We start from the raw sequence: 27649 nt of genomic DNA on the forward strand, positions 1-27649 counted from the left end.
TTTAACATTTTATATAATAAGTATGAGGTGATGGTGAACTCCTTTAACTTGACCTTGTCTGGGAAGCACTTTATCTCCCCTTCTATTCTAAATGATAGCTTTGCTGGATAGAGTAATCCTGGATGAAAGTCCTTGCCTTTAATGATTTCAAATACTTCTTTCCAGCCCTTTCTTGCTTGCAAGGTTTCTTTTCAGCACTCAGCTGATAGTTATGGGAACTTTTTTGTAGGCAACTGTCTCTTTCTTTTGCTACTTTTAAGATTCTCTCCTTATCTTTAATCTTGAGTAATGTAATTATGATGTACCTTGGTGTGTGCTTCCTTGGATACAACTTCTTTGGGACTCTCTGAGCCTCCTGGACTTCCTGGAAGTCTATTTCCTCTGCCAGATTGGGGAAGTTCTCCTTCATTTTTTTTTCAAATAAGTTTTCAATTTCTTGCTCTTCCTCTTCTCCTTCAGGCACTCCTATGATTTGGATGTTAGAATGTTTAAAGTTGTCCCAAAAGTTCCTAAGCCTCTCCTTACTTTTTTGAATTCTTGTTTCTTCATTCTATTCCGGTTAAATGTTTATTTCTTCCTTCTTCTCCAAAGCATTGATTTGAGTACAAGTTTCCTTCCCTTTACTGTTGGTTCTCTGCATATTTTTCTTTATTTCACTTTGCATAACCTTCACTTCTTCCTCTATTTGCATCTGCAGTCGATCATTTCTGTGAGCATTGTGATTACCAGTGTTTTGGACTCTGCATCTGATAGGTTGGCTATCTCCTCATCGCTTAGTTCTTTTTCTGAAGCTTTGATCTGTTTGTTTTTTTTTTCATTTGGGCCATATTTCTTTGTCTCAGCATACCTGTTACATTTCAGGGGTGGAGCCTTAGGTATTCACCAGGGAGGGTCAACCCACTTCACTGCTTGTAGTGCTGTATCTGGGGGAGAGGTCGGAGGGGAAACAATGCCTCTTGCTTGGCTCTCACCCACTCTCTGTCACTTCCCTTCTGGTGCTGATTGCTGGGTGGGTGGGTTTGTGTACAGTCTATGACCCCATGGGTATCTCTCCAATGAACTCTCCTGTGAGGCTGAGAGTTTCTCCCATTGATGCAACCCCCACAAGTTTTTACAACCACAGGTTTTGAGGCTTTACTTCTCCACATTGGAACCCTGGATTGCACAGTCTGTCTTGCTACAGAGTTGTACCTCCCAGTTTATCTACACAGGAATGTGGGACCACCTGGTCCCCAAGTCACCACCTTGTCACATGTCCTCTCCACACTGGCTACCTTTTCTGCCCCTCCCACTAGTCTAGATGAATGTTTCTTCTTTAACTCCTTGGTTGTCCTACTTCGATATAGTTTGATTTTTGGCAGTTCTGGTTGTTTTTTGTTTTTAAATTTGTTGTTGTCCTTTTGATTGTATGAGGAAGCAAAGCATATCTACCTACACCTCCATCTTGGCTGGAAGTTTTGAAAATAATGAATAAGTAAATTTTTAAATGAGTAAAAAAAATACCTGTAATGAAAATTTTAAAGCCCGAGAGTGTCTACCAGAAAATCCTGCTAAACTTCCAGTAACAGATAATTTTTACACAAATATTCTTACTCATCAAAAACAAAGAGGAATCACTGCCTAACTCATTTTGTGCATAGCCTTGATATCAAAACCCAACCAAGACAGTATGAAAAAAAGAAATTATAAGCCATTCTCATTCATGAACAGATATGTATTCAGTAAATATCCCAACTTCATTATGAAATCATATAGGAAAAGGGAACCACATATGAGAACCATAGTACAAGAGCAAGGAAACAATTATTCTCCAAATGAGGATAATGGTTACCCTGGGGGAAGAGATAAGGTTGTGATCACATGAGAGTATCTTAGAGTGGGGGTAAGGGAGAGTGGGAGATTGGGAGTTTCAAATTATTGTATGTGCCCCGGCTGGTCTGGGTCAGTGCATTGGGTGCTGGCCTGAGAATCAAAGGGCCGCCGGTTCGACTCCCAGTCTAGGGCATGCCCAGTCTATGCCTGGGTTGCAGGCCAGGTCCCCAGTAGCGGGTGTGTGAGAGGCAACCATACATTGATGCTTCCTTCCCTCTTTTTCCCTCCCTTCCCCTTTCTAAAAATAAATAAATAAAATCTTTTAAAAAATAAAATAAAATAATTGTATTTCTGTACATTATATATATTTCACAACAAAAAAGAACAAAACAACATTTAAAAGTAATTTTTAGAATAGCAAATTTATGGAAATTATATATTCTATTAACATCTGGAGTTGGTATTGGAGAGCTAATAGGCTAAGGACATTATTTAACCCTTTTCTTATAAATTCTTATGCTGACTTGTTGCATTTATGTTCTTTTCCTAATGAAAACTATCTAGTGGATCAGTTTACTATGACTGTAAATAAGTGTTTCAAAGTATAGACTTCATATTTTCAATCCATCTGGAAATAAGTATAAATTTGAGGATAGAGATTCTTTTCCAGGAACATAGGCCAAAATATCACACATTCTAAAATCAGCTTTATGTTTCTCATGATCTAGCATGGCTGCTATCTAAATCACAACAGATGTACAGTTTCTAAAATTTTAAGCTTATTAAATAGAGAGCTGTTGGGACAATAAATAATACATCAGTGCTATTACCTTTTAGCCGGTGACTTAGAATCTGTTCCAAAATAGCTGCAAAATTGTTAAATTCAGGAGAAGAATCATCAATTGTCTCAAAGCAGGACCGATCAATCAGAGTCTTTACAGAAAACCTATGAGAAAAAGGAGATTATTGTTTTAAAATAGAACTGATTCATTCACCTAAGCAGGAAAAATGGAAGAAAGCAATTTAGGGAAGTATTACAGAAATACTTTATAAGATTATATATTTTGAAAACTTCCTTTATTCAAATTCACTCTGTAAATAGGAACTTTTACAAAAATACTAGGCTCTTCACTTACATATTCACTATCTTTTGACTACACTAAGACTTAGGAATAGCATGGTGTCCTCAACACAATTAAAATCAGAATTTAAAAAATGACCTAAATTAACCCAAAATCAATGGAAAATAGAGAATGCAGTCCTGAGAGGGAAATTCATGGCAATACAGGTTTACCTAAAGAAGACAGAAAAATCTCAAACAATCCAACCCTACATCCAAATGAAGTAGTGGAACAACAACAAATAAAGCCCAGAGCAAGTAGAAGGAAGGAAATAATCAAGATCAGAGCAGAATTAAATGACACAGAGATGTGAAAAACACTAAGGAATCAATGAATCCAGGAGCTGCTTCTTTGAAAAGATAAATAAAACTGATAAACCTTTAAGCAGACTCATCAAGAAAAAAAGACGAAGGACCCAAATAAATAAAATCAGAAACAAAAGAGAAGTAACAACCAATACCACAGAAATACAAAGGACTGTAAAAATTACTAGGAATAGCTCTGGTTGGTGTAGCACAGTGGATTGAGCTTGGGCCTGTGAAGCAACGGGTCACTGGTTCAATTCCCAGTCAGGGCACATGCCTAAATTGCAGGCCAGGTCCCCAGTGAGGGACACATGAGAGGCAACCACACACTGATGTTTCTCTCCCTTTCTTTTTCCCTCCCTTCCCTTCTCTCTAAAAATAAATAAAATAAAATAAAATAATTAAAGAAATTACTAGGAACAACTATATGCCAATAAAATAGACAACATAGGTGAAATGGACAAATTTATGGAAACATACAATCTCACAAAACTGAATCAAGAAGAAGCAGAAAGCCTGAACAGACCAATAACAACTAGTGAAAATTAAGCAGTAGTCAAAAAACTCTCAGCACATGAAAGCCCCGGACTGCATGCCTTCACAGGAGAATTTTACCAAATATTCAAAGAAGATCTACTAACACCTATCCTTCTCAAACTATTCCAAAAAATTCAAGAAGAAAGAAGACTCCCAAACTCTTTTTATGAGGCCAGTACTATCCTAATTCCAAAACCATGTAAAAACACAAAAAAGAAATAAAATTATAGGCTAATATCTATGATGAACATAGATGTTAAAATCCTCAACAAAAGACTGGCAGTCCAGATCCAGCAATACATTAAGCAGATCATACACCATGATCAAGTGGGATTTATCCCAGGGACACAAGGATGAAATAACATTCACAAATCAATAAATGTAATACATCACATAAAGTGAAAAACAAAAGTCACATTATCATATCAATAGATGCTGAAAAAAATTGACAAATTATAGCACCTATTTATGATAAAAATGCTCAGCAAAGTGGGACTAGAGATAGCAAACCTCAACATAATAAAGACCATATACAAGAAACCCTCTGCCAACATCATACTCAATGAGCAAAAACTAAAAGTGTTTCCCTTAAGGCAAGGAACAACAGATGGGGCCTGCTTTCACCATTCTTATTCAACATAGTAGGGGAAGTTCAAGACACAGTGATTAGACAAGAAAAAGAAATAAAAGGCATCCAAATTGAAAAGGAGGAAATAAAACTGTCATTATTTGCAGACAACATGACAGTGTACAGAGAAAACCCTATAGTCTACACCAAAAAAATACTCAACCTAATAAGCGAATTCAGCAAAGTAGCAGGATACAAAGTCAATATTCAGAAATTGATGGAATTTTTGTATACCAACAATGAACTATCACTATCAGAAAAAGACACTAGAAAAAAATCCCATGTACTATAGCAACAAGAAAGAAATTTAACCAATAATATAAAAGACCTGTACTTGGAAAACTACAGAACACTGAAGAAAGAAATTGAGGAAGGTACAAATAAATGTAAGTATATACTGTATTCATGGATTGGAAGAATTAACAATATTAAAATGTCCATACTACTCAAAGCAACTTATGGATTCAACATAATTCCTTTTAAAATACCAATGGTGTATTTCACAGATCTAGAACAAAGATTACAAAAATTTATATGGAACCAAAAAAAAAAAAGACCCTGAATAACCTCAGCAATCCTGAGAAAGTACAAAGTTAAAGGGTTCACAATACCTGATATTAAACAATGCTACAAGGCCACTGTAATCAAGACAGTATGGTATAACCCTAAGAAGAGACACATAGATCAATGGAATAGAATAGAGAGCCCAGGGCAAAAAAAACCCCAAGTCTCTAAGGTCAATTAATATTCAACAAAGGAGGCAGGAGCATACAGTGGAGTAAAAATAGTCTCTTCAATAAATGGTGTTAGGCAAACTGGACTGGTACATGCCAAAAAACAAAGAAACTAGACCACCAACTTATTCCTTACATCAGAATAGACACAAAAAGGATAAAAGGACTTAAATATAAGTCATGATATCATGAAAGTCCTAGCAGAAAACATAGGTAGTAAAATTTCAGACATCCCACAGAGCAATATTTTTGCAGGTATATGTCCTAGGACAAGGGAAATAGGGAATAAATGAACAAATAGGACTACATCAATTTTAAACTTTCTACATGGCTAAAGAAACCATCACCAAAATGAAAATGGAACTGATTATATGGGAGAACACATTTGCCAATGATATATTGGACAAGGGCTTAATTTCCAAAATATATAAAGAACTCATATGACTCAATACCAAGAAGACAAACAACCCAATTGAAAAATGGGCAAAGGGCCTAAATAGACACTTCCCCATGGAGGACATACAGATGGCCCATAAACATATGAAAAAATGCTCAACATTACTTGCCATCATAAAGATGCAAATTAAAACTACAATGAGACATCACCTGACACCTGTCAGAATGGCCATCATTAACAAATCAACAACAAGTGCTGGCAAGAATATGGAGAAAAGGGAATCTTAGTGCACTGTTGGTGGGAATGCAGCCACTGTGGAAAACAGTATGGAATTTCTTCAAAAAACTAAAAATGGAACTGCCTTATGACCCAGTGATTCGACTGCTGGAAATATGCCCTAAGAATCCTGAATCACCAATTCAAAAGAACCTATGCATTCCTATATTCACAGCAGCACAACTTACAATAGCCAAGTGTTGGAAACAGCCCAAGTGCCCATCAGTAAATGAGTGGATCAAAAAACTGTGATACATTTACACAATGGAATACTATGCCGGTGAAAGAAAGAAGGAAACCCTACCTTTTGCAACAGCACAGATGGAACTGGAGGCTATTATGCTAAGCGAAATAAGCCAGGAAGTGAAAAACAAATACTATACGACCTCACTTAAAACTGGAATCTAATGAACAAAGTAAACTAATGAGAAAAATAGAACCAGAGACATGAAAACATGGAACAGACTGGTAACTGTATGACAGGAGTGGGAAGAGGGATAATAGTGGACGAAAGGGGAAGAGACGAGTCAAAGGACATGTATAAATGACTCATGGACATGGACAACAGAGAGGGGACTGACTGAGATCAAGAGAGGTGAGCTGGGTGGAGGGGGCAAAAGGGAAAAAAATGGGACAACTGTAATAGAATAAACAATAAAAAATGTAAAAAAAATTAAATTAAAAAAATCCAAACCTGACTGCGCCAAAAATAAGAATTACTAGTTATAGTCACTCGCAGGAACAACCTACCTAATTGCAGTGCAGGACAAGAACAAATATGCACATTGATAAATGTGTCAGATTAAAAAAGTGACCTAAACTATTAACTCCAAAATTTTCAAAGGCCATAATACTACTTGTAAGAAATTTGAGCGTCAGGCCAAAATTCTTTAAAGAGTTTTGGAGCACAAAATTTAATAAAATTGGATATCAGTATTTGTATAGATCCAAAGTTTTTATGAGCTATAAAAAGGAAACTTAAAAGTCTGTAAAGTGTGTTATATTCTTCCCTCTTATCAGAATGTCCTGTCTCTTTTTCTGACTGCCAAAAGTCAACATATTTTCCAAGAGTCAAGTTAAATGTCATCTCTCCAACCAAGGATTATCCTCTTACGTATTCCGAGCTCAAACTAGAATTTTGTTTGTATCTCCCATCAGAGACAATACAATTTTTCTTACTGATGCTATTTGTGTTATTTTTATCTTATTAAAATATAAGTTCCTTCAGGGTAAAAACATATCTTCTGCATGCTTATATCTCCCTCAGCACATAGATTAATGCCTTGAATGTTGTGCCTAGTTGTACTTGTTGATTTATTTGAAAGCCCTATTTTGAAAGAAAGTGAAAGGAACATTTACATCCGAACACAAAAAAGTTTATGATTTTTAACATATATACACTTGGTTAACCACCATCAAAATGAAGATACAGACAGTTCTGTCATCCCATGCCATTCCTTTACAGTCATACCCTATAATGAGTGATAGGTTAGTGCCTAAGTAAAAACAGTGAAGGGAACAAAGTGAAAGAAATAACTACAAGAGTTGTTAAATAATTATAAGCTATGAGGGAGATAAAGGAATACAAATTGTTTCTCAGGTTTTAGGCTTATAGGTGATGCCACTTAAGACATAAAATATAGGAGATAAGTACAAAGGGAAATATTAAAGAGATTTATTTATATGCATATCTAATAGAAATTATATATGTCAAAAATTAAACGGAAACATTTTATTGTTGTTCCTTTTTTTAATTGTTGTTCAGTTACAGCTGTCCCTACTCCCCCACCCATTTCTCTCCTCTGCCCTGTCTAACTCTCACTCCCAAAGACAATACCCTCCCCATTGTCCTTGTCCATGGTTCCCTTGTACGTGTTCCCCTTCTTCCCCCCATTATCCTGTATGCCTCTCCCCTCTGGTCCCTGTCAGTTTCTTCTTTATTTCCATGTCTACTTATATTTTGCTCATTTGTTTTGTTGATTATATTCCACTTACAAGTGAGATCATATGATGTTTGTCTTCACCACTTGGCTTATTTCACTTAGCATAATACTCTCCAGTTTCAACCACACTGTCACAAAGGGTAAGAGCTCCTTCTTTCTTTCTGCTATGTAGTATTCCATTGTATAAATGTACACAGTTTTTTGATCCACTCATTTACTGATGGGCACTTAGGCTGTTTCCAACACTTGGCTATTGTAAATAACTTTGATAAGAACATAGGGGTGCATAGGTTCTTTTGAATTGGTGTTTCAGGATTCTTAGGGTATATTCCCAGCAGTGGAATCACTGGGTCATAAGGCAGTTCCATTTTTAGTTTTTTGAAGAAATTCCATACTGTTTTCCACACTGGCTGCACCAGTCTGCATTCCCACCAAGAGTGTACTAGGGTTCCCTTTTCTTCACATCCTTGAAGGCATTTGTTGTTTGTTGATTTGTTTGTTATACCCATTCTGACCAGTGTAAAGTGGTATCTCATTGTGGTTTTAATATGCATCTTTGATGGCTAGTGATGTTGAGCATCCTTTCATATGACTATTGGCCCTCTGTATGTCCTTCATGGAGAAGTGTCTGTTCAAGTCCTTTGTCCATTTTTTAATTGGATTGTTTGTCTTCCTGGTGTGGAGTCATGTGAGTTCTTTATATATTTTGGAGAAGAAACCCTTGTCCAAGTTATCACTGGCAAATATGTTTTCCCATATGTTTGGTTCCCTTTTCATTTTGCTGATGTCTTCTTTAGCCATTCAAAAGCTTTTAATTTGATGTAGTCCCATATGTTTATTCTTTCCTTTATATCCCTTGCCCTAGAGGGACATATCAGTAAAAATATTGCTCCATGGTATATAAACTGAGAAAAATTTTAAATTCAGGCAGTTCTCAATTTGCACAGAATGGCAAGAACACACAAATAACTATGCAAGATGAAAGGATGGAAAGTGTTCTTAATAACTAGTGGACATAATTATAACTGTTTTGTGACCTTGACCAATTTTTGTCAAAACCATAATAACACTCTCATTACCAGTCACAATGGGAAAAAAACAGCAAAACATTTATTTAGTACGCACTATAATTTAAAACACTGGAAACATTGAAAAGGTTTCTCCTTTGTAAAAACCGTATCAAATTGTGTGAACACTATGCTGTACACTTGAAACAAATACAAAATAAAATATAAAAAATGGATGGAGGCATAGGTGGACACACTGGGCCTCCTCACACAACCAAAAGAAGGACAACAACCATTTAAAAACAAAAAACAACCAGAACTTACAGAAAATCGAACTGTATGGAAGTCTGATAACCAAGGAGTTAAAGACACATCCATCCAGACTGGTAGGAGAGGCGGAGAGGACTTGCGGCGAGGCGGTGGCTGGTAGACCCAGCAAGGCGGTGGACTGTGGAGCAGGGTGGGCAAGGCTGTGGCTGGCTTGCAAGGTGGCAGCTGGTGGGCCCAGTGAGGTGGCTGCTGGTGGAGCTGGCCATCTCACATTAGCGTGTGGATAAACTGAGAACAACTGGGGAGCGAGACAGATCGTGCAACCCAGGGCCCAAGTGCCAGGAAATAAAGCCTCAAACCACGTATTAAAAACACCTGTGGAGGTTGAGGAGGCAGCAGGAGAGACTTCCAGCCTCACAGAGAGTTGGTTGGAGAGACCCACAGGGTGTTAGAACTACACAAGCCCGCCTACTTGGGAATTAGCACCAGGAGGGACCAATTTGCTGGTGAAGAGCTGCAAAAGTGACTGAAATACAGCAGAGGGCAGAGCAAGTGACACTGTTCCCTCTCCGACCCCCTACCCACATACAGCATCACAACCCAGCTACATGGGTTTGCCCAGCCCTGGTGAATACCTTAGGCTCCACCCCTTACTACATGACAGGCGTGCCAAGACAAAAAAAAATGGCCTAAATGAAAGAACAGATCAAAGCTCCAGAAAAAATACAACAAAGTGATGAAGAGATAGCCAACCTATCAGATGTAGAGTTCAAAACACTGGTAATCAGGATGCTCACAGAATTGGTTGAATTTGGTTGTAAATTAGATGAAAAAATGAAGGCTACACTAAGTGAAATAAAGGGAAATGTACAGGGAACCAGTAGTGATGGGAAGGAAACTGGGACTCAAATCAACGGTGTGGACCAGAAGGGAGAAACATCCAACCAGAACAGAATGAAGAAACAAGAATTCAAAAAAATGACGAGAGCTTAGGAACTTCCAGGACATCTTTAAACGTTCCAACATCCAAATCATAGGGGTACCAGAAGAGAGAGGAAGAGCAACAAACTGAAAACTTCTTTGAACAAATAATGAAGGAGAACTTCCCCAATCTGGCAAAGAAAATAAACTTCCAGGAAATGGCAAAGGAAATAGACTTCCAGGAAGTCCAGGAAGCTCAGAAAGTCCCAAAGAGGAACACACCAAGGCACATCATAATTAAGTTACCCAAGATTAAAAATAAGGAGATAATCTTAGAAGCAGCAAGAGAAAAGGAGATAGTAACCTACAAAGGAGTTCCCATCAGACTGTCAGCTGATTTCTCAAAACAGACCTTACAGGCAAAAAGGGGCTGGAAAAAAGTATTCCAGGTCATGAAAGGCAAGGATCTACATCCAAGATTGCTCTATCCAGCAAAGCTCTCATTTAGAATGGAAGGGCAGATAAAGTGCTTCTCAGATAAGGTCAAGTTAAAGGAGTTCATCATCACCAAGCCCTTATTTTATGAAATGTTAAAGGAACTTGTCTAAGAAAAAGAAGATAAAAAATATGAACAGTAAAAAGACATCAAACTCACAATTATTAACAACCAAACCTAAAACAAAAGCAAAAGCAAACTAAGCAAACAACTAGAACAGGAACAGAACCACAGAAATGGAGATCACATGGAGGGTTATCAACAGCCGACTGGGAGGGGGAGAGAGGGAGAGAAGGTACCGAGAGTAAGTAGCATAGATTGTAGGTAGAAAATAGACAGGGGGAGGTTAAGAATAGTATAGGAAATGTAGAAGCCAAAGAACTTATATGTATGACCCATGGACATGAACTAAAGGGGGGGAATGTGGATAGGAGGGGGTGTGCAGGGTGGTGGGGAATAAAGGGGGGAGGGGAACGGGACAACTGTAATAGCATAATCAATAAAATATATTAAATATATATAAATGTAGTCTGAACAATGTTTGCCTTATTCTCACTGTATAACCAACTATGAAATGAGCGTATTTTCTATGCCTTGGCAAATTGTCCTATTCCCTTCTAAGTTTAAATCAGTTTCCAACAGTTTGTCCACTGCACATTCAAGGTTGTGAAAATCTCTGAGAGGACCTATAAAGTTAAGTGGTTGGCCAACATTCCTTCATTTGGGATATCTTCATCCTCTCATCACAATCACTGTACTCATTTCATCAGACGTCTGCCTTCAGTAAGTTCCTCTGGCTTCATCTCAAGTCTCTTCAACAGAAGCATTATCAACAGTCCTACAATCAACTATTTCGTCGACAACTCTATTTATGTCTGATTCAAATTTTACTTCTAGCACTATCATTTTCCATTTCTTTGCCATATTTTCATCTCTGTTGGCCAATTCACTCTCAATAATTCATTTCCATAAAACCCAACATGTGGGTTTATCACCAAAAGACAAGAAGGCAACACAGTACAGGCTTTGATTTCTATGCATGAACTAATAACAAGTGCATAGTGACCAATTTTAGACAGATTTTGAAAGGAGTGATATAGTTGGTCACTGATCATGACCTGTATTTGTTATTTACGTAGTGATCCATGGACTAAAGAGCTAGCAGCAAAATTTTATTTTACACAACTATTCACAGGTAACATACAATAGTACTCTAATTGGAATCACATTATTGTGAGGCTGGTAATATTTAATTGTGGTAACTGAAATTAATGCATATTTGAACCGTTCAAAGTGAGGACTGATTTATTACAAACAAAATAAACCAATTACATATTAGCATAGATAATATATTTTAATGAAAACTGTATTTTTCAAAATAACAGAAAATTGGCAAGAATAGCACTGTTTTACATCTTTGTAAATATCTGTATTGTTGTATTTAATAAAAGATACTTAAATTCTCATATCTGCTTCTACACTCAGTCTATTCCAATATTATAGACCATTTGGTCTCTGAAAAACTCCAACATACACTTGGTAAAGAATGGGAACCAAAAAACAAACAATGTCTTAGGATTGCTTTACAAAATAATTTTGACCATTCAGACCTCTGAAAAGATCTGGGTCCAAGAGCCTACTTTGAAAACCACTATCCTAAAGCATTCTTTGTATGTAATGAAATCACCTTCATCTGATACAAATAAAATTATAGTAACTACACATCCTTAAGAAAATTAAGAAAATAGTTACCCAAATAATTTTCGGTCTTCTTTGGTTCTGATGAATAACCTTAACTGAGAAAGGCTGAGATAGTACCATTTAGTTAAATATTAATCTATCTACAAAAACAACTGGAGTTCAATGAAGGGAGCTATTACGTAAAAGAAAAAAAAGAACATACAGGAAGTAACACTTAATAAGTAAACTTTTAACAAGAATAAATAAGTATAATTTTCCTATTTGGTAAGAGTATAAATTGGGAAGTGTTCCTAAAGTGAATAAACAAAAACCCCAGTCTTCATCTCCACACCCACCTTGCCAGGTAGAATGGAATAGGAAGGCTGACTCTGCAATCACATTCAAGGTAGGAGTAACCTGCTTACAAAAATTATGGCATCTAAGATATTAACATATATTGGGGAAACAAAATGAAAATTATATTTTAAAAGATACAAAATTTCAAAGTACTTATTTCATCAAAAGAGCTAGGTTAGAATTCAACCACCTGTAACAACCTAATAAAATTTTAGGCACTACTATCCTCCAGTAACAATACAAAATTACCTAACAAATAATCTGCTTTGTAAAGCGTAATGGGAAAAAGAAGTCATGGGGTGTGACATATATTTTTACAGCATCCAGAGCCATATACATATCAGTTAGTAGTCAAAAAAATAGAAGTCTTCTTATTATGTTATCAGTAGTTTATACTCCTATAGAAGACAACATCTGCATAAGAAAAAACGACAACGGTGAGTCTCAGAGCACTAAATTACTTTTAACTCAACATCTCCCTAAAAACTAAAATAAAAGTGAAGCCCAAATATCACAAAGCATATCATTACACACAATTTCTGTTATTTCCAAGCATACAGGCATTTTTAATTAATTATTTATCTATTTATTTTTAGAGAGAGAGGAAGGGAGAGAGATAGAGGAAGAGAAACATCAATGTGCAAGAGACAGTAATGGGTTTCGTCTCGCACACCCTCAACTGAGGACCCGGCCCGCAACCCAGGCATGTACCCTGACTGGGAATCAAATTAGCAACCCTTTGGTTTGCAGGAAGATGCCCTACACATTGAGCCACACCAGTCATGGCCAAAAGTAAAGATATTTTAAGGGTAAAAAAGCAGTTTCAGTAATTTATAACATATCAAAATTAATAATGAAGAAAAAGAGTACTTCCCAGCTTTGTTTCATCACTTATACCCTTCTCTTCTCCTGCCAACACAAATCTAAATTTCAGAAAGTGAACTAGATCCTTAAGTCCATGTTTTACTTCTAGTTAGCCAAGTCTTCCCACTCAGCACTTCCCTAGAATCATGTAACTAGCACCACAGTGCCAGAATAATGAGCATATTTTCCTCCATAACATAGTAACTACCTAATATGTGCTATAAAAACCAAATCTGTAAAACAAATTTTAATACATGTAAAAAATATCACACAGATGCCAAGATATTTCCTGATAATGATGATGCCTATATTAGTCATCTACTTCTTGAAAAGGACTGATTTTCAAATAATAAAATGACAATTTGATGAATGTCTAAAAGAACCATGTCAAGTCTAAGTAATAGCTTTTACTAGAAAAATCAAAAAATTACATTAGAAGTTCTTATAATTAAGTGCAGTTTTTCCTTGTTTTTAAATATTTTTAATTTTTCAATCACAGTTTATATACAAAATTGTATTAGCTACAGATGCACACCCCAGTGATTAGAGATTCATATAAATTATAAAATGATCATCCCAATAAATCTAGTACCCAACTGATACCATACATAGGTATTACACTATTATTGACTATATCCCCTATGCTGTACATCACATCCCCATGACTATTCTGTAACTACCAACTTGTACTTCTTAATCCATTCACCTTTTTCACCCATCCTCCCAACCTCCCTCCCATCTGGTAACTGTCAAAATATTCTCTGTATTTATGAGCCCGCTCGTGGTCAGCCTGTTCATCTGTTTTTTAAAATCCACACAGAAGTGAAATCATAGGGCATTTGTCTTTCTCTGTCTGACTTACATCATCAGTACAATACCCTCTAGGTCTATCCATGCTGTTGCAGATGGCAATAATTCACTCTTTTTTATGGCTGAATCATACTACATTGTATATATATACCACTTCTTCTTTATTCATTCATCTACTGATGTACACTAAGGTTGCTTCCCTATCTTGGCTATTGTTAATAATGGGGTGATAAACACATGGATGCCTATGTAATTTTGATTTAGTGTTTTGGAGTTTTTTGGATAAATACCCAGATGTGGAATTGCTGGGTCCTTCTTTGTCTCTTGTTATAGCCTTTTTTTTTAAAGTCTGTTTTGTCTGGTATAAGTATTGCTCCCCAGCTTTTTTTGTTTGTTTCCATTTTCATGAAATATCTTTTTCCATTCCTTTACTTTCAGTCTCTGCATGTTTTTTCATCTAAAGCAAGTCTCTTGGAAACTGCATATGTAAGGGTCTCATTTTGTTATCCATTCAGCCACCTATGTCTTTTGAATGGATCATTTAACCCATCTGCATTAAAGTAATTGCTGACACATGCTTTTATTGCCATTTTATTATTCATATTTTAATCTTTTTTCTTCTTAAGACCCTTTAACATTTTTTTTGTAATACTGGTTTGGTGATGATAAACATCTTCAGCTTTTTCATGTATGGGGAGCTCTTTACATTCCTTTGGTTCTAAATGATAGCTTTGCTAGGTAGAATAATCTTGTGCAGGTCCTTCATTTTTGTCACTTTGAATATTTCACACCAATCCCTTCCAGCCTGCAAAGTTTCTGTTGAGAAATTAGCTAACAATTTTATGGGAGCTCCCCAGTAGGTAACTAACTGCTTTCCTCCTGCCACTTTTAAGATATGTTCTGTCTTTAACCTTTGGAATTTTAATTGTGATGTGTCTTAGTATGGGCTTCTTTGGGTTCATTTTGTTTGGAACGCTGAACTCTCTGAACTTGAATGTCTATTTCCTTCACCAGGTTAGGGAAGTTTCCCATCATTATTTTTTCAAACAGGTTTTCAACTGCATGCTCTTTCTCTTCTTCCAACACCCTCAAAATGCAAATGTTAGTACAATTATTAATGTTTTCACCACGGTCCCTTAAACTATGCTAATTTTTAAATTCTTTTCTTTGCTGGTTTTTTTTTACATTTTATTTCATTTTAATTGTTGTTCAAGTACAGTTCTCTGTTGTTTGCTGTTCTTTTTGGGTGTTCTATACTTCCTTATCTTCCAAATTGCTTATTTGATCCTTGCTTCATTACTCTACTGTTGACTCCCTATAATGCATTCTTCATTTCTGACTAGTTCTTTTTATGTCTTTTATCTTCATTTTTATGTTTCCTATCTCTTTGTTGAAGTTCTCACTAAGTTCATCTATTCCTCCACTAAGTTCATTGAGAATCCTAATAATCAATGTTTTGAACTCTACATTTGGTAGATTTTTGCTCTCTATTTTATTTAGTTCTTTTTCTGGAGTTTTGTTCTTCTCTTTCATTTGGGACATGTTTCTTTGTCTCCTCATTTTGGCTGCTTCCCTGTGTTTATCTCTATGTATTAGGTAGAGCTGTTATGTCTCCCAGGCTTAGTAGAGGGGTCTTACATAGTAGGTTCCTGTAGGGCCCAGTGGGGAGCTTTCTGGTCACTCAAGCTGGGTGGTATAAGTGTACCCTATTTGGGTGGTGTGCACCTTCCTGTTGCAGTTGAGCCTTGATAGCTGTCAGCACATCAATGAGAGGTATTCACCCCAAGGATGATTGGCTGCAAGGACTGGTCTCAACTACAGCAGAGGAGCTATTGTATAAGGGTTGACCCCACAGAGCAGAACTTGGGCTCTGGTACGTGATGAGCCTCTCCTTGAGTGTATTGCTTATGGAGGTGGTTGGGTGGTACTCTGGTATGGTCTAAGGCTTCCAAATGGGTGCACTGGCTCTGGGGTCTCTTGGGAGCTACAGGCCAAGGTCAGCTACCGCCTGTGCCCTGCCTAGGGTTGCTTGGTATGAATTACAGAGCCATCTGCAAATAGCTGCTACTTGTGCTGGGCTCAGAGTGCCCAGAAGAGGCCAAGCTGCAAACTAATGCTGGTGGCCACTATGCCAGGCCTAGGACCTCTTAGCCAGAGGTACAGGACATGCTAAGGCCAGATGCTGCTTGTTTTGGTTTGTGAAACTTTGAGGAAAGTCCGCAGCATGAGCCAAGGCAAGCTGTTCACATGAAAAAGTCACTGGAAATGGTTTGGACTCACAAGTTGGGTTGGGCAGGGCCTCAGGGAATCACCAGGGTGGAGTGATGGTATTAGGAGATTCAGGTATGGTACCCACCTGTGGCTCTATCAGCGCAGGGCTCAGCAAAGGAACAATAGCCTCTGCCAGCACTTCTGCCTGGAAGGAATTTGCCCCTCCAACACCACCCCAAAGCCAGATAATTCAGTTCCTCCTCTTATGGTCCCAGTGCTTTTGGAGCTCAGGGCCAGTGAGTTTGAGTAGGTCTGTACATGGACCCTTTAAGAGGAAAGACTAGAACTCCAGAAGCCCTCCATCTCACTCAGCCACAATCCCTGCAGGTTTTCACAGCCAGAAACTATAAGGACTTCACTTCCTAGACTGAAGCCCTGTGTTTGGGACCTGATGTGGGTCTGAAACCCCTCAATCCTTGGGGGAACCTCTACAGTGTAAATATCCCTCCCAATTTTTAACCACCAAACATCGGTGTAGGAGCAGCCCCTTCCAAATTTCTGCCCATCCTACCAATTTGGATGTGGCCTCTTCTTTATATCCTTAGTTATAAGATGTATGTTTAGCTAGATTTCAGGCAGTTTTGTATGCTGTTTGTTCCATAGTTTAGTTGTATGATATGATTTGGTATAATATCATACATATGGTATGATATGTATGTATGATTTGATATAATTGTGGGAGGATTCAAGTACCATATTTACCTATTCTGCCATCTTGACCAGAAGCCTTAAGGGCAGTTTTTAAACTGCCTCTGTCTTAAAAATATTCTTTCCCACCTTCAATATCCAAAGGAAATTTTGTTTAGTTTAGAAATAAGGAGGAATGATTACAAATAAAACCTTCAAACCTAAGAAAGCATGAACTACCTTTTACCCTTTGGCAACATACCAAGAAAATGAGATGATTACCAAAATCATTTTAAAAATCTTCATCACACCCACATTAAATCCATTCCTTCCACAGTTTATAAATTTATAACATAATTGTAACTAGAAATAATTAAAAAGCAAAAAAGTGAAAATCAAAAATAAAACTATTACTTTGTTAAATTTTTATACTTTTAATTGAAAACTATTTGAAAAGTGTAAATTCACATGTATATAGGAATGCAATGGATTTTGATACATTGATTTTGCATTCTGCAACTTTACTATATTTATTTGTTGTTTCTAATAGCTTTTTGGTAGAGTCTTTTTAGGTTTTCTACATAAAGAATCATATCATCTCCAAAAAGTTAACATTTTACTTCTTCATTCCCAGTCTGGACCTTTTCTTTATCTTCACCTGATTGTTTTGGCTACGACTTCCAGTACTATGTCCAATAATAGTGGTGAAAATGGGTATCCTTATCTTGTTCCTGATCTTAAAAGAAAAACTTTTAGTTTTTCACCATTGAGTATGATATTAGCTGAGTGTTTGTTGTATATGGCTTTTACTATGTTGACATACTTTCCTTCCACACCTACTCTATTGAGTGTTTTAATCATAAATGGATGTTGTATCTTGTCAAACAGTTTTGCTGCATCTATTGATATGATCACATGATTTTTATCCTTTATTTTGTTAACGTGGTGTATCACATTAGTCAGTTTGCATATGCTGAACCATCTTTGTGCCCCTGGAATGAACCCCATTTAACAGTGATATATTATCCTTTTAATGTATTGTTGTATTCAATTTGCTATTATTTTGTTTAGGATTTTTGCATACTGGTCTGTAATTTTCTTTTTGTGTGTAAACTTGCCAGGTTTTGGAATCCAGATAATGTTGGCCTCATAAAATGAGTTAGGAAATACTGCCTCTTCTTCAATTTTTTAGAAGAATTTGAGAACAATAAGTATTAAATCTTCTTTGAATGTAAGGTACAATTCACTAGTAAAGCCCTCTGGTCCTGGACTTTTACTTTTTGGGAGGATTTGATGACTGTTTCAATCTCCATTTGAATTTTCCAGTTCTTCGTGATTCAGTCTAATAGGTTTATATATTTCTAAGAACTTGTCCATTTCTTCTAAGTTATCGAATTTGGTGGTGTATAGCTTTTCATAGTATTCCTGTTAGTACACATTCTCTTTCTCTTTAGAACATCATCATTACACTTAACATCTAGCATAGAAAACAAGGCAGAAATTTTGAGTGCCTGCAAGTTGATTTTTTAAAGAAGCATATTATTATATAGTGATCACGGTTTATCAACACTGGAAATGCTAAGAAAATAAAGGTTCTCTGTTTTTGGTTCTGTGGCTCAAATACAAACACACACACATGCACACATACATGTTCACACACATACACACACACACAAACTGGATCCAGCCGACCTGTCATGGACACTCAAGGTAGTATAAGAGGAAGGGTGTAGGTTTTGAAACCAGGCTTATTTGGGTTTGAATTCTGGCAATGTTAGCCTTAACTATTAAATAATTTAAATAAAAATTATTTTAATTAGAATTTTCATTTTTAGTCATAGACACCCAATCTACTATTTTTCCTCCAAAAGCATGCTCTCTGATTATATAAGTTAAATAAATGTATTTTCATGTTACACACAGCTGTCTCATAGTTTATAATTTATTAAAATTTTAAATTACATGGTTAATATTAATTTTGAGACTATATTTGGTTTTATAATTGCAAATATTAAGAAATTTTTAAATTTCAAAATCAAATGTTAAATTTGATTAACATTTACAAGTCAGTAAATAATTTATATGAAAAATGGGAGCAAAATGTAGCTATGAATAGGCAAAATACATTACTATGATTATATCCATTATAGAGGTTGGCTACAGATTTAAAACTAAATTTCTAACAGCTGTATGATAAAAAGAGAATTTATACATTCATTTGGGTCCACTAGATATAAATAAAGCAATTGCTGAGACAATTATTGACTTTAAAATAAGATGTATTTCTCATAAGATGTATTTTACAATAAAAGACACTTTTTGATGTAATAAGCAATGTTCTTGACAACAACTTCAAAAAGACAGTCTGTGATTGCTTCTTCTGATAACCGTCAGTTTAAGTGGATGGAATGTGACCAATGCACAATTGGCAAGAGCACTGGGAATAGGAGAGGTGAAGCAATGCAGTCTACGTACCCAGTCTACATACTCAGATGGTTTGGACTGACCCAGACATTTATTTGATAAGCACATAAGACCAAATACAAGAGTGGATAAGTTCCACACATTCCTCTTGAATATCTTATCTCTCAACTGAGCTTCTGACATTTATCCATTAGCTGGGAGTTCAGATTATACACTCTAGAAAATGTTCAGGGGACAGGTATTCTCTGTTGTCAGTTGAATATGAACCCAGTTTATCTCCTCCCCAGCTTAGGGGAAGAGATAATGACCTTTTGTGAATGCTGAGAAACCTACCTAGGACCATTAAATGAAAAGATGAACACCTATTATTAGAACTCTTACAGATCCTTAGATATATTGAACCTGCTCCAAAGCAACATAATGAATGTTAATTAAAGTCCCTACCCAAAGTTCTATCTATTACATTGAGAATTGACAGAGTTTTAGCCAAAAATATGTTACTGTAGCAAAGGTATGAAATCTTATGAGATGTACTAAAGCAAATGAGTCAGTGAATTTAAAGTTATTTAGAGGATTATATCACCAATAATATTCAGTAACATTTTACATATCTGCATTCCACACACCAACTTCAATCACAGGAACAGATTTTTCTTCTGATTATTCAGCAACCAGGGTGTTATGAAGTTCAGAGTGCTAAAGCTCACACACTTAACTCAGGCCTCTGGGTGCCTTTTTCTTTTTAACACATGATAAATTTACCTATATGCTTTCCTAGTTTACAACCAATCAAAATGAGCAAGTCAGGATGGGAAGCACAATGAAAAGAGCTGTTAAATATGGGAAGAGTTGTACGAAGTAACAGCTAACTTGGTAGGAAGAAACTCAAATGCAAAAGCAGATGAATTCCAAACACAATCTTTTGGGATCATGTAGCAAAAAGCTCTCTGTACCTCAAGAGTCTTCAAGGGCAGCCACTGCACAGGACATATTCACAGAAACGGATCCAACCTAAGGTTATCAACAAGGATTATATTACCCTACACAGTCTTTTAAAAGAGGGTAAGGAAGTATGTAATCCTTTTCTCAAAGAAATTCATCCAGAATACTTAAAATATTATTGTTTACTGTAGTTTAAATTTGGAAACTTAATTGGAAGTTTTAGTTATACAGAAGACTGCACTCCACAATAAGTGCCGAGTAAAACACTATAGTTGATGGGAGAATTTTAAGCCTTAACCCAAACATTAGCTGCATGGAAAATATGAGCACCTCAGTCTCTGGCTATACTGGGAAAACGAGGTGCTACTGTTATTTAAAATAACATTCCAACTATGAAATAATAAGTTGGCCAATAGAAAACTAAGAACAATTATTTTATTTTTAAAATCATCATTTGTGTCCACAGTGCTTAGCTCATCACACTATCCCCTGAAATTGCTCATTAGTCCTCTAGCCACAAGACAGAAAATTATGACTTTATGTGAGGAGTTGCTCTTAAAGTATTAATTGAAGAGTTTAACAAATTTTATTTTTAAATCTGTTAACATACACATATTTAAGCATATACATTTCCTCATAAAACAATGTTAAGCCATAGAAAGAGAATTTAGATTTTAATTCTTTATCAGAAGAACTAAAATCAAAGGAGTATGTAAGCTATTCAATAACCTCTGAAGCTTAAAAATGACAGAAAAAAAATGAATAATATCTGATTTTCTATGGATGAAGAATGGAGGTTTTAAAAAATGCCTGAAGGGACTTAACAACTTGATTTTTTCAAGGTTCTGAATGGTAGAGAATATGCAGGGGAAATACTACTTGGTGTACAGAACCAAAGTCAGTCTATGAATATTTTAGAATTGAGCATGGAATAATTAGAGGCTTCAAATGACCTATTTTCTCTCCAACACAATCTGAAAAATATGATAAAACTGTATTTATTTGCTGAGATAAGTATCACACAAGTTTTTCTGTCTATAGTATATAAATTTTCACTGAAAAAAACCCTCATTAATTACATAGACAATCACAATGAACTGAAATTCAACTAAATTCAATTACATCCAATTCCTGAGTATCTTATCTACCCAAACAACCTAATTCCAAAGTTTAAAGTACAGCAAGTACAGTTCTTTCTGTTTTTGTTCACTATCCTATATACCAGCAATGAACAAGTGAAATTTAAAATGAAAAAATACATGCTATTTACCTTAGCATGCCCCAAAATGAAATATTCCAGGTATAGCTCACTTGACAGGGGTATGGTAGAGGCTGGGCCTCTGGACAGCAGGACCCACCACCTTCATGCCAATCCCCAGCTTGTGTCCCCCACACCAGGGCCCACCTGCCTGTTGTGGCTGTATCACCAGACCATGCCTGGCTCTTGTTCCTGCCTTGGAATTCCTCCTGCCCATGGTATCCTCAGGAGCACCTTGGGGTACAAAGCTGTAGCCACTGCTCAGGTGGTTCTAAGAATGTGACCTTCACCAGCCACAGCAATCAGACAAGAAAAAGGAATAAAAGACATCCAAATTGACAACAAAGTAAAACTCATTATTTGCAGATGACAGGATACTATATAGACAGAACTCTAAAGATTCCGCCAAAATACTATCCAAACTGTCAACCAATGGTTATTGGAACCAATGCAACACCAACAGGAATCCCCAGTTTGGGGTGAAGTGAAGAAGCAAATTTTATTCAATGCTAACAGCTCAACTGTGATACCACAGGCCTGTGAGAACTGCAGGGCTATGGAACAGCTCTGTGAGGGGGTGCTGGGGCAAAGAAGCCTGGAATGAGGGCTCTTGTCACCTAGACAGTTCTGCTCTAGTTGTGTCTGCTACTGTCTGCTATGGAGAGACAGTGTTTCAGGTCCAGCTCCAGGACAGCAAACACAGTCTTCAGTCCTTGGTAGAAAAGGAAAGTGAGTTCTAGCAATATTGTTCTTGTATAAGATGTTTTTAAACCTAAAGAACTGCACAATTATATAATAAAATGTAAAACTGAAAGTGGGAATATGCCTAAATTGTTTAAGGAGTAAGGAAAAGCATTATGGTGTATGTATTAATAGATACACTAGAATGACAGTGAGTGGGGGGATGTTTTGTTTTTGTAAACTTCAGTTTTCCTAGAACATCATTAGAAAATTACAATGTGAAACGCTTTTTGTGTACAGACGAAAATGCACATGCCTTATCTATCTACCATTAAACACATGTCCACCATTACCTTGCTCATATTTTGAGAAATTCAAAACCAAATATGAACACATTTTGCTTGAAGACTATCATCAGTTTTAGGGCCATCATTGAAGGTTAGCAATGATCTAGTCCAAGGTTATTTTACTGATGAAAAACTGGAAAATGGAAAGGTTTCATAGCTTGTTAAAGGACATACAATTATTTAAAGAAAAGTTAACTTAGAACTCAATAATATTTCTACTAAACCAACTTCCCGATTTAAATATCAAACCCTCCCCTGGCTGATGTGGCTCAGTGGATTGAGCACCAGCATGCAAACCGAAACATCACTTGTTCAATTCTCAGTCAATTCTCAACCCATGCATTCTACATGCATGGATTGTGGGCCAGGACCCCAGTTGGGAGCATGTGAGAGGCAACGATCAATGTTTCTCTTCCTTTCTTTCTCCTGCCCTTCCCCTCTCTCTACAAATAAATAAATAAAATCTTTTAAAAAGAGAAAAACTTTAAAAAGTAAAAAATAAGTATCAAGCCTTCTGATTTGATATGTAAAAATTTAATAATGAACTCATTAAGAGAGAGATGGATGAGATACTCAGGGTTTAGTAACTCTAAAAAGGAGAGAAAACCAACAGAAACAAAAAAAATATTGATTAGTTCATTTTGCTGAATTTGAGATGGGACTACTTAAAACAGCCAAATGGCCCACAGTGACTTTTTTCCAAAAAGTAAAAGCCTTTTTGTCCAAGCCTTTCAAATAGATCCCATTACTACATATGCATGATAATTTATGTACACCATCAACTGGTTGGCCATAAAGAACAACATTAGTAATATTATTATCCACATAAATAAATACACAAGTTGAAATCTAAGCCAGGAATTAAAATTTGTTTTAGTCACAATACTAAAATTATGTGTAACTAAAGTCAGCACTTATATTCATTTCACAGTAGAAAAGAATTATGCAAATAATAACACAGATAGCCCAGAAAGCTGTCCACACGAACCATTATGAAGTGACTAAAATTTCTTACACATAACTTAAAATGTAATATAAATAAGGTTAATATACAAGTTCTGCTCTTCTCCAACTGCCTCTGAAGAGAGAGCAAATGAACATTAAATGACCTAAAATTAGTCATGACAAAAATAGAGAAGCAAAAGGAATAGTGCCAACCACTGAATTTATTCATTCAATAACTATTTGCTGAGTGTCAGATGCGATAGTAGGAAGAATTTTTCTTTTTAAAAAAGACTCAGCAAAAAGCAGACAAGTTTGTTGCCCTGTGAAGTTTGACTCAGATGAAGTTTTTATGAAATACATTATCCCAAGAAGCACTGTACATATTGGAGCCTGCCTGAGACCATCCTTTAAAAAAAAAAAAACCTAATTATTTTTAATATCTGTAAAATAAATGTAAGAAAATTGTTCTATTGACCTAATTTAAAAATATTTTCCTAGGTTAAAAAAATTAATACAGCCAATTTCCTTAAAAAGTTGCATCCTAGATAGCTCAAATGGTAAACTGAACAGATTTCATAAAATTTTACTGTTTACAACCCAAGTGCACAACAGTCAATGAGGCAGGTCTTTCTGCTAGAAAGGCGAACACTTTTAATTGTACAAGTTAAACAAAAAGTCACTCAGAGTTATTGAATATACATCCTAGCATCATTATCTGTATTCTGCTTAAGATGCTAAACATATTTTTACACAAAGAAAAACAATACAGATATAAATTGCAAAGGAGGAAAAGGTTCCATCATTCTGATTCAGATGATTATTCTGATCAGAGGATTACAGATGGCTAATGATGAGGGGTTTGATTGAATAAAGTATTGTAAATTTAAAACAACTTAATTGTTCAAAGAAGTTCCTAAGAAATGAATGCCTAGGACATCAATTTTTTTTAATACTCAGAAATAGGACTTAAAGAAAATACATCAGCCCTAGCTGGTGTGGCTCAGTGGATGGCCTGAGTGCTGGCCTGCGAACCAAAGGGTCGCCGGTTTAATTCCCAGTTAGGGTATTAAACCCTAATACCCTAGGGTACATGCCTGGGTTGCAGGCCAGGTCCCCAGTGTGGGGTGGAAGAGAGGGAAACCACACATTGATGTTTCTCTCCCTCTCTTTCTCCCTCTGTTCCCCTCTCTCTAAAAATAAATAAAAACTTTTTTAAAAAAAGAAAATATATCAACATATTTTAAAAAGTTATGGACAGTAATTATTCCTTTTATAGGCAGTAATTCCTTTCATAGACAGTAATTATTCCTTTTATGATTCTATATTTTGTAAAGGAATACTTCATTTGTAATTAGAAAACCGTTAAGAAAAGGCAGACCTGGTTATAAACCACTGAAACACAAACTAGGTAACCTCCACAGTCTCACTCTTGATAACAACTGCAGAAACAGCACTAGCATTGTAATTTAAAGAGGAGAGGAAACACGTACACAAACCTACACACGGGTAGCATGTAGTAAGCACTCCATATCTGTGGCATCAATGACTGAATATACATGTAAATATGCCAAGAACATAACACACTCTGGTTTTGAGGCAACACAGTAAATAATCACAGCAATGACTACTTTACCAAAAGCTGGCTGCCAGCTAAACATGCACTAAATGAAAGAGCCCTTCCTCCCTGCCCACCTATTTCACTCTGGCTCTAGAATGTACATTCAAAACAAATCCTTCCCCAGCCCCGCCCCAAGCCGTAACCTGGGCTGCTTACAGCCCTGGGACTGCCAGAAAGTCGGGCCTCGGCTGTACCCCGGGCCCTCTGGAGGCGCTTGGGCCCGCGGACACGCCCGGCGTGGCAAAAGCTGCGGCGCGGGACTACAGCCGGGTGTCTCGCGAACCCCAAGGGCTCGCGAGCTCGCCCAAAGCCCACAGCCGGCGGTGTACGCAGCCCCCTTCCTTCACCGCGAGCGACGGGCCCCGCCGTACCTGCAAACCGTTATCAGGTTCCTCCTCTCCACCGCAGCATTGCGGGCGCTCAGGCTCTTCTTGCCGCCGCTGCCCCCGCCGCGGCTCACGCTCCTGCCCCCCAGGTTCCGAGAGGCCATGGCAGGCTGACCCCCGTGCCCCTTTTGTTTCCTGCGACCCTGCACGCTCTCCCACCCCTGCTTCCGGGGCTCTCACTCGGTATGCGACCGCGGAGTTGCGGGGACGGAGGGGGGATGTGCAAGACAGCAGGGTACTCGCACAAGGAACTAACGATGCACGCTCCGCACCGAGCTCTACACACACACACACACACACACGCACGCACACACACGCACGCACAAACACTCTCCCTCTCTCACCCACACTCGCGCGCACACACGCAGGTACCTCCCCCTCGCCCCCGAGCGCGCCACCGACCGCCGGGGCTGCGCGTGCTGCTCAGCATCAAGCGTTCCGCTATTCCCGCGGGACCTCGGCTGCCGGCGCGCTCACGTGCCCGCCTACCCAACACGTCCAATCATCCGCACCCTGCAGCCTAGAGCTCCAGACCCCCGGCAGCCGCGTTTTGAGACGGGCTCCCCGCGCGCGCGCAGCTCCGCCCTCCTGCACCTCTCAGGCCAACGCCTACCCACCTGGAGCCAATAGTGGGACTCAGGGGGCGGGGCCGGCCACTCCAAGCTTTAAAGCCTCGTGCTGGAGCTCCGCCCCGGCGCGTGGGCAGCTGTCAAGACACCGGGCTGGTGCTCACCACCTACTAGGTGCTGACAGCTCTCATGCAGGAAAACAGCGCGGCTGCTTGCGCGGGGATTGTGGGATGTGGGGCCTCGAAGCTACCCCAGCTGATTACTGACTCTTACCTGGAGCCTAAATTTAACGGCTGGGATCTGTGGCTTTAAACGGCTTATCATTGTCCCGGACACCGACTCCCAAATTCTGTGCCATCCCTACCTTCTGCGCCAGGAATGCAGCAGCGGCGGCTCTCGCACCCGGCCCCAGGGCCTGACTCCCAGGAAGGGAGTAGGGTTCTGTCTTACTGCTCTCCCTGGACCGGTAAACAGCGACAAATAGTCCAAGTAGCGAAACTGCCCGTGGAGTATCCCTCTCGGGGAGTCTGGGGGTGGAATTCTTGAACCTCCAGGCCTTGTCGCTTCTACCCTATTCTCCAGCACTGCCTGAAGCCTGGACTGACTGCCCATGCAAGAGTCAGCGTGGTAGAGTGTACGGTCATCTCCCTGCGAGTTTCTACCGTCTTGGGCGGTAACCCTAGGATTGGGCACAGGGGGGCGGGGGGGGGGTGGAGTTAAGCCTAAGGGCAATTTGGCCTTCTGCCAGCAGCTCCCTAAGAGAGGCTAGCAGTGCCGCCCTCGTCACGCGTGTTCAGAACCTAATGCCCACTTTTCCAGAGCTTCTCCACAGCCCCAGCCTTACTAGTGAGGAGGTCCCATCTTCGGGCCCCGCGTTCTCTGGCACTCACCTAAATCAGCCGGTTCACCTCACTTTGCATCAATGTGCCCAGATTTCAGAGTGAAATCCTTTATTACCACTATCCCTGTGGGGCCTGCCTAACACAGTGCTGCACATACCACAGGTTCTAAATGTATCCTTATTAAATTTAACTTAAAGTCACTTTTGGCATTATTTTACTAAAATTTTGGTTTTGTTGGCTCCAAAATCCAGATAACTTCCGTGTTCAATTTTGCAGTTTCTTTCAAAGAATGTAGTTTAGTGTGTCTATCTCCATGCTTCATGCAAGTTATACAAAGTACTACAGCAAGTAGTTAGAGATTCTATGTTGAATGCTTTTAAAATACAGAATTTTATATGTTGACATTGTAGATTACTAATTTCTGAGGTTGTAAAATTTTTAAATCTTTATTTAAAATCATCAGAGCAAAGACCAAGCTTTTTCAGCTATTAAGTCTAATCACAATAGAATAAGTTTGTGCAAGAAAAAAATTCTCTTAACTAATTTACTACAACACTTATTCACACATTAAAATTATAAAG

General features: G+C 37.9%; 1 protein-coding gene across 5 annotated transcripts in view; it reads right to left on the minus strand.

The window, feature by feature from the left end:
• The window catches only part of RUNDC3B (RUN domain containing 3B), a 151048-nt gene extending 124887 nt beyond the window's left edge, over nucleotides 1-26161 (minus strand). For 4 of the 5 annotated variants that reach the window (XM_045828760.1, XM_045828757.1, XM_045828759.1 and 1 more), the window contains exons 1-2: nucleotides 25643-26161; nucleotides 2643-2758 (exon numbers count right to left, since the gene is read on the minus strand). In XM_045828760.1, the coding sequence (XP_045684716.1) occupies nucleotides 2643-2758; nucleotides 25643-25761 (235 nt within the window). In that variant the 5' untranslated portion in view covers nucleotides 25762-26161. Of the gene's footprint in view, nucleotides 1-2642; nucleotides 2759-12199; nucleotides 12250-25642 lie in introns of those variants that run through there. The other variant, XM_045828761.1, reaches the window with a different exon arrangement.
• Between the last annotated feature and the right edge of the window lie 1488 nt (nucleotides 26162-27649).

This window comes from Phyllostomus hastatus, unplaced genomic scaffold, assembly GCF_019186645.2.
Source record: "Phyllostomus hastatus isolate PE091 unplaced genomic scaffold, TTU_PhHast_1.1 phas_scaffold_78, whole genome shotgun sequence".
Classification (NCBI taxonomy): Eukaryota; Metazoa; Chordata; class Mammalia; order Chiroptera; family Phyllostomidae; genus Phyllostomus; species Phyllostomus hastatus.